The sequence below is a fragment of the Rhinatrema bivittatum genome, chromosome 8, assembly GCF_901001135.1.
Source record: "Rhinatrema bivittatum chromosome 8, aRhiBiv1.1, whole genome shotgun sequence".
Taxonomy (NCBI): domain Eukaryota; kingdom Metazoa; phylum Chordata; class Amphibia; order Gymnophiona; family Rhinatrematidae; genus Rhinatrema; species Rhinatrema bivittatum.
In genome coordinates, this window is record NC_042622.1 from 37,422,629 (window position 1) to 37,430,196 (window position 7,568).

The 7,568-nt window shown below is 44.8% G+C and overlaps 1 protein-coding gene across 2 annotated transcripts in view; it reads right to left on the reverse strand.

The window, feature by feature from the left end:
* Positions 1-4,838, reverse strand: part of LOC115097060 (adenosine deaminase-like) — a 73,148-nt gene extending 68,310 nt beyond the window's left edge. Inside the window, exon 1 of one of the 2 annotated variants that reach the window (XM_029612520.1) lies at positions 4,679-4,838. In XM_029612520.1, coding sequence (XP_029468380.1) covers positions 4,679-4,714 — 36 coding nt within the window. In that variant the 5' untranslated portion in view covers positions 4,715-4,838. The remainder of the gene's footprint in view (positions 1-4,678) is intronic. The other variant, XM_029612519.1, reaches the window with a different exon arrangement.
* Between the last annotated feature and the right edge of the window lie 2,730 nt (positions 4,839-7,568).

The following is a 7,568-nucleotide window of genomic DNA, read 5'->3' on the forward strand; positions in this document are numbered from 1 at the left end:
GACTTCTCTCACAACTCTTTCCTGAGACGTTATTTAGTTTCACTCTCAGGCAACTGGACAGAACCCCGTGAAATGCTGTGGCATGGCCCAGCTGCCACAACTTTCCGTGAGAGAAAAAAAAAAAAAAGCTAAGAAAAAATATTTTTTTGCACTCATGGGAAGTAACAGAAGCTATGGCCAGACAGCCTTTTACTCCTGCTCCGAACTGGAATAGGGGCAGAGGCTTCAGGGAGGGAGGAGTATAAAAGCTGAACAGTCATCTGTGGATGGCTGTAGAGACGATGCAGAGCCCAATGATACAGAGTCCTGGCAGATTTGGGGGTCAGCATGCTCCAAACATCTGCGCTTGGTCCCTTGTGATGCTTTTTAAGAGTGCCTGAAACATACCAAATAGCAGTCAAATATCCCCTTTTACGACAGTAAAGTATTTCAGGAAAACCTGATAGCAGACTGCTCTTTCCCCTCCCGGAGGCCGAAAGTCAGGGTCAATCAGTCCTCATGCTGTGATCAGCCTTTGGTCAGAGCTGGGCTCTGATACAGTAAATCCGTTGACCCTCTCCTTTCCAGATGCTTTTCTCTCCCTTTACTGCACTCCCCAAAAAAACACCCCACGAGTTACGCTTTCCATTGTCCGCTGCTGTCTCCTGTGTGTTTTTATACAGCGCCATGTACGATGAGCGATGCTACAGAAGTGAGAAGTAGTAGGAGCACAGAATAACCAGAAGAGCAGCTGGCTGGGGGGCTTCATGCTTTTCAGGGCCTTGCATCTCCCCTCTCCCCCCCAATTAAGGGGTAAATGTTAAGACGTGAAGGAGAAGCGCCGGTCATTTTAAAACAAACCAGGGGGAGGGCTGCATACACAGTGCTTTAGCTCTGTGGCACTTTGGGAACAAGCTTTTTTCTGTTAGCGAGCTGAATAGATAACGCTGGCTTGTGTGTGCGATTGCACTGCTCTCTACGCTGAGCAGCTCAGCTTCCTTAGGAGGAAAAGAAAGAAAACCACCAAGCAAAGAATTCAGTTTGGAACCCCCTCTTTTAGTTAATAGCAATTATTTATTCACAAAAGAACCTCTGAACTAAGGACTCACCCCCCCCCCCCCTCCCAAAAGGACAAAGTGGAAGAAAACTAATTTATCCATGTCTGATTCTTATCTAAAGAGGTTTTCTTCTAAAAATCTCATTGGGGGTGAGACTTGACAAACAAATTTGGGTCCTTTTCAGTACCTTTTGCTGGTACAGGATCCGATCTGCAGGATCAGCTGAGCTGCTCAAGGGATCCTCCCATCCCTCCACCCATTGCGAATCCTTAACTGGATCCAAAACAGGATCCCCTTTCACAATTCTTTAATGCAGGAGCCTAACATGGACCTGTCAGACTTCTCTCCCCTTCAGACCTTGATCTCCCACCCACAGCCCCTCCTTCACTAATGACACATCAGCCAACTTTCTTTTGACTTGTGAAAGCACAGATCATAAGATATGCCATACTGGGTCAGACCAAGGGTCCATCAAGCCCAGCATCCTGTTTCCAGGAGTAGCCAATCCAGGTTACAAGAACCTGGCAAGTACCCAAACATTAGATAGATCACAAGCTACTATTGCTTATTAATTACTGTAATAGCAGTTTATGGATTTTTCCTCTAGGAACTTATCCAAACCTTTTTTAAACCCAGTTACACTAACTGCTTTAACCACATCCTCTGGCAATGAATTCCAGAGCTTACCTATGCGCTGAGTGAAAAAGATTTTTCTCTGATGTGTTTTAAATCAGCTACTTGCTAACTTCATGGAGTGCCCCCTAGTCCTCCTATTATCTGAGAGAGTAAATAACCGATTTACATTAACTTGTTCAAGTCCTTTCATGATTTTGTAGACCTCTATCATATCACCCCCCCCCTGTCGTCTCGTCTCCAAATTGAGCAGCCCTAACTTCCTTAGCCTTTCCTCATAGGGCAGCATTTCCATGCCTCTTATTCTGGTCACCCTTCTCTGCACTTTCTCCAGTGCAACTATATCTTTTTTGAGATGTGGTGACCAGAATTGCACAGAGTATTCAAGGTGCGATCTCACCATGGAGTGATACAGAGGCATTAATGCATCCTTGGTTAATAAAACAATTTCCTTCCTAATAATTTCTAACATTCTGTTTGCTTTTTTTGACTGCTGCAGCACACTAGGCGGATGATTTCAATGTATTATCCACTATGATGCCTAGATCTCTTTCCTGGGTGGTAGTTCCTAATATGGAACCTAACACTAACTACAACAAGAGTTGTAGTTAGTGTAAGGTTCATCACAATCTGCTTGAGGTTTAACTACTCTGCATAACCGTGTGTCATCCACAAATTTGATCACCTCACCCGTTGTACCCTTTATTTAACAAATATGAGCTTTAAACTCTCAAAAACAATTTATAAGGTGAAATAATTGCAAAAACCTCACTGGCTAACAGAGGGGCATCAAGTCACAAAATCAAAAATCCTCCAACATAAAACGTCCTTAATGGAGCAACGAAGCTGTCAACCGAGCGTCTTTTGATGAAATGCTCGGCTGTGTCCACCTTGTGCAGGTTACCCCTCTCACTTTTCCAGACTTCCCCACCCCTTTCAAACTACAGGGTCTCATTCCACCACCCCCAGCCCAGAGCACCTGGACTCACCCCCAGACTCCCACTTAGTATTCACAGGAGCCTGGGTAACAGTTTCTTATGCTATTTGGGCAGCCTCTTATGTAATGGCACCTGAGCAGTGTAGTAATACAACCCCTTCTTTTGCTGTGACAAAGCAAATAAACCATACCACCCTTGCTTTCCCCTCCCTCTCCTAATATCTTCCAAGGCAAGGAGGGTCGCTTTTATAACTGCCCCAGCCAATTATTGCTTTTATAACCAACCTTACCTCTCCCTTTATAATTTTAATCTGCAACCACCTTAAACATGCATCCAACCATCTCCCTTTTCACCCCCTCCACTATGAGCGGTGGGCAGCCTTTATGCAACACTATGTAGGCCTTGCCCTTATCTCAGCAGCTGGTAGAGGGGCACAGAAAGCACCCATGAGTTCACACCACATGGCTAGAATCAGGTTTCCCTGGTTAGTGCACAAGTGGATCCTACTCACACTCCTCCACTAACACAGTAAATGTTACTCAGGGCAGAAAATGAGATGAGGCAAGCCAGAAGTTAAAGAGAAGACTACACCTCCGGTGCTGAGTTTCTGCCAAGTCATGCCAGGCCACCAACCTGGAACTTTTCTGAACTGCTGCAAATTCTTCCTTTCCCACATGGTCACTGGAATAGAAACTGGAGGCTGCTGCCGGCCCCAACCAGACGAGTTTCTTTTTCAGACGGCGAGCACTGTAAAGCTACACAGACACCAAATTACACATCACAGAGAAGGACGAGGCAACTCCAAGGTGGGATATTTTTTGCAACCAGACCACTGCATAAGTGACTTTTCAACCAGCATACTATAAGGGAAATTCAGAATGATCCAGCAACCTAACCTACAGCATCTGATGTTAAAATCATCACAAAAAAAAAAAAGCCCCCCAAAAAAATCCACTTCAGAAGTGACATAACAGAGCCATGGGGTTTTAACCTCACCACCAGAAATAATTCTACTGCCAGTCACCTTCTTTTCATGCAAATACATCAACTTCTCCCCACTACCACTGCAATGTATTTTATTTATAGACAGATTTTTTTCCACTCAAAAAGCCTTAGTTTAAAGAAGTATAGCTTGGTTTAGTTGGTCAGTAGGGGGCACGCTTTCCTCAGAGCCAGTTTTGAATGGATGCCCAGGACTGTGTTGGGGGAAGGGCAGGCAGGGCTGACTTCAGCAGGGTGTGGGGCCTAGGGCAAATCGACCACAGCAGGGACTTGGAACACAGAAATGCACAGGTCCACCTCCAAGCTGACAGGAAATGACAGCACTGGGAATGGGGCTCCCATGGTGGTGTGGGGTCCAGGGCAATTGCTCCTATTTGCTCCCCCACCCTCACCTTAAGGACAGCCGTGGTGGTACTGTACTGAACTACAAGGAGATGATATTAAAGTGAGGTTTTGTCACAATAAGGATATTGAGGACCCCAGAGCATCTCAGACAGGAACAAGGATGCAGCCATGGATGGAATCCAGCACAGATTACACGTTTTCAGAAAACTGCCACTATGCAATTAGAACAGACTCTGCCTTTCAGTTTTGTGTGTGCGGCTCTTATTAAATATCACACAGCGCTTTAGAGAAATCACGATACAAATACATGAATAATTCTAATGCAGATTTAAAAACAAAAAGGTGCGGTTCCCTCCTTGATGCCACATATTGTTATTCACCAATCAATAACCCGGGTATTCGGTTCGGCTCAGCCTCATCCCATCCATTCATGGCTGGAAGCCAATCGCAGCTCCTCTGAGCATCCCAGAGGCGTCCAGAACAGAGGAAAATGCACGACACAGCTGGAAATGGGCTGTGCAGAAGGGGTCCCCGCACAGCCTGGGGCACCGCTTCGATTCATATGACACAGTTCCTCTTTCTCCCAAGTCAGCACACTTTCCTTGCCCTATAAAGAGTACCGAGGATTCTCTCACGGCCAGCGTTTCTCCAGCCCTCTCATCAACACTTTTTTTTTTTTTTGCCTGGTTTCTGTTCGAATAGTTTACCCACTAATTACCGTACCTTGGGCTTTTCAAAAATGGGCAGTTTCCCTTCCATTTTGCAGCTGCTGGCTTCCTCTGCAGTTTGCTGATAATGACAGTTTCAAAACAGCGCTCTGCGGTCCACTCCCGTCCCGCACCCTGCACTCCCCCTGCGCTGCAAGTCAGCCTTCCTCTGCAGGCCCCGCCCTTATGGAGGAGGCGCCCTCTGACGTCATCGCAGAGCAAGGAAGTGCCGAGGCAGGCGCCGGGGCTTTGCACCCTTACCGGCGGGCAGCAGCGTCTGCGGAAAGTCAGCGTGCCAGCACCGGCGGAAGTTGCACTACCCAGGAAGGCGAAATGCCCACAGGCCACATAAATCAGACCACTGAGATTCTAATTAGCGCTGCCACTTCCTTTAGGCCACCTAAAAAAAAAACAAAACTGATACGGACCTGGTTTTGCCCCATTGCATGCAGGGAGTTGTAGTTCTGATTATCTCGAAGCATGAGGGATGACATTTTCCCTACAAGCAAAGGGGGCAAAACCAGGACTGGATCAGCCTCTTTGGGTTGACCTGGGTGAGGTGGGACCCCTAAGTGAAACGCTTAAATTAGTTCAAAATGTTAGTTTTTCTTTTTACCTTTATAAGTTTTTAAAAACGAATTACAATCAAGTAAACTTGATTTCAAGAAAAACACAACAATAACTGATTGTTGCAAATTAGACCACAATCAGGGGGAGTAAGGTAAAAGAAAAATCATTTACCAAAAAAAAAACCCACCCCAGAACAATCACAAAGCAAAACAGTGCGCTCAGCCAAACACACCTTTTAACCCGCTATTGGACACGCATTGTGGACGTACGTCCACAGCCCCTTATGTTACAAGGGGATTAGCGCGTCCACAATGCACGTCCAATGCGCCACGAAACTAATAGCGCTCATCACATGCAAATGCATGTTGATGAGGCTATCAGTTATTCACTCCACGTGCAAAAAAAAAAAAAATGTGCGTCGGACCCGCCCAAAAAGATGTACAGAAAAGCATAAAATACTACTTTTCTGTACATCCTCCAACTTAATATCGTGACGATATTAAGTCAGAGGAACCAAAAGTTTAAAAAAAAAGTGCCAGTGGTCAAATTATGGAAACAGATTCTCAGTTAATGAGCGTCCAATTTCCTAACCCGTGGCTGAGCACCAGTTAGGAAAACGGATGCTCGTAAACCGTTTTAATTAAATTTTATTTGCAATGATGGTATATAAGAAGTTTTAAATAAATAAATAAATAAAATAAAAAACACGAGCGTCTGCTTTCCTATCCAGCGGACAGCCGACCTCTTCTGGGCACCCATTGCCAAGGAGACGCTAGGGGCACGCAATCGATCCTAGTGCTTCCTTGGCAGTGGGTCCCCTCATTTAAATATTGCATTGTGCACCCAGGAGAAGTGCCTGGGCGCACATTAGAAAAGCAGGTGCTCAACACTGAGCACCTACTTTCGATGCACTTTTATCGCATCGGCTCCAAAGGTCTTTAAATTCCGACTTTATGGATCTGGTGGACTCAGAGATGTTTGAATAGTAAGAAACATATTCATTGTTTAACTTCATAAAAATCAGGAATTACCTTTTATACTTAATACATCTCTGATGAGCCTCTCTCAAAACATCGGGAAAAAGAGAAATAGACTGACCACAAAAGATCTTGTCCTTAAGACGAAAAAAGAGTCTTAAGGTCCAGTCTTTATCCTTCTCACAGGCATATGTAACAGCTAAAGTGGCCCTTTCCATTCCTTCAAAACTAGAGAGTTCTAAAAATCTGGAAAGGTCCAAAGTCCTCAGAAGATAAATTTGCTTGGGATGCAGAAGTATGAGAATGTAAATAGAACAATTTAACAGTAGATTTATTTTATTTATTTATTTATTTATAGTTTTTATATACGGACATTCATTTTGAGATATCAAATTGGTTTACATTCCGGTACTGTAAGTATTTCCCTATCCTAGAGGGCTTACAATCTAAGTTTTGTACCTGAGGCAATGGAGGGTAAAGTGACTTGCCCAAGATCACTAAGGGCCATATTTAGTTGGATACTTAGGGGGAGAAGTGGGTTAGTTCACATGTTGGTTTCAATATACACTGGATTTTTTTTATACAGTGAATATATAACAGAGGGAATATATACACAGGTTTATATACCAGGCTTGTATGTCGAGGAGGGCTCTATATATTAGGGATGTGAATCGTTTTTTGACGATTTAAAATATCGTCCGATATATTCTAAATCATCAAAAATCGTTAGAGGCGATATTTAATAGGAATTCCCCCGATTTATCGTCAAAAATCGTAAATCGGGGGAAGGGGGAGGGGAAGGGGGAGGGCGGGAAAACCGGCAAACTAAAACATCCCTAAAACCCACCCGACCCTTTAAAATAAATCCCCCACCCTCCCGAACCCCCCCCAAAATGTCTTAAATTACCTGGGGTCCAGTGGGGGGGGGGGGGTCCCGTTGTGATCTTCCACTCTCGGGCGTCGGGCGCGTTGATAGAAAATGGCGCCGGCGCTACCTTTGCCCTGTCATATGACCATATGACCGATTTACGATTTACACGATATTTATAAAAACAAAACCGCGACGATCCGATTCCCTCCCCCCCCAGCCGAAATCGATCGTTAAGACTATCGATCACACGATACACATCTCTACTATATATATATACACCAGGGTTAAATGCCGAGGATTATCAGTAGGATAAATTCAGGTATGGAGAGAAAGGTCATATTTGTGGGAGGTTTAGTATTCTCCGTGAGTAGCGCTACTGTGTGGTGGGTGATGAGGTAAGTGAGGGGGCATAGGTTAATGTGAGGGCAGGGAGTCGGGGTGGTATAGGATGCGGTATGATAGGATGCAGTGTAATGTACTTGTGATCA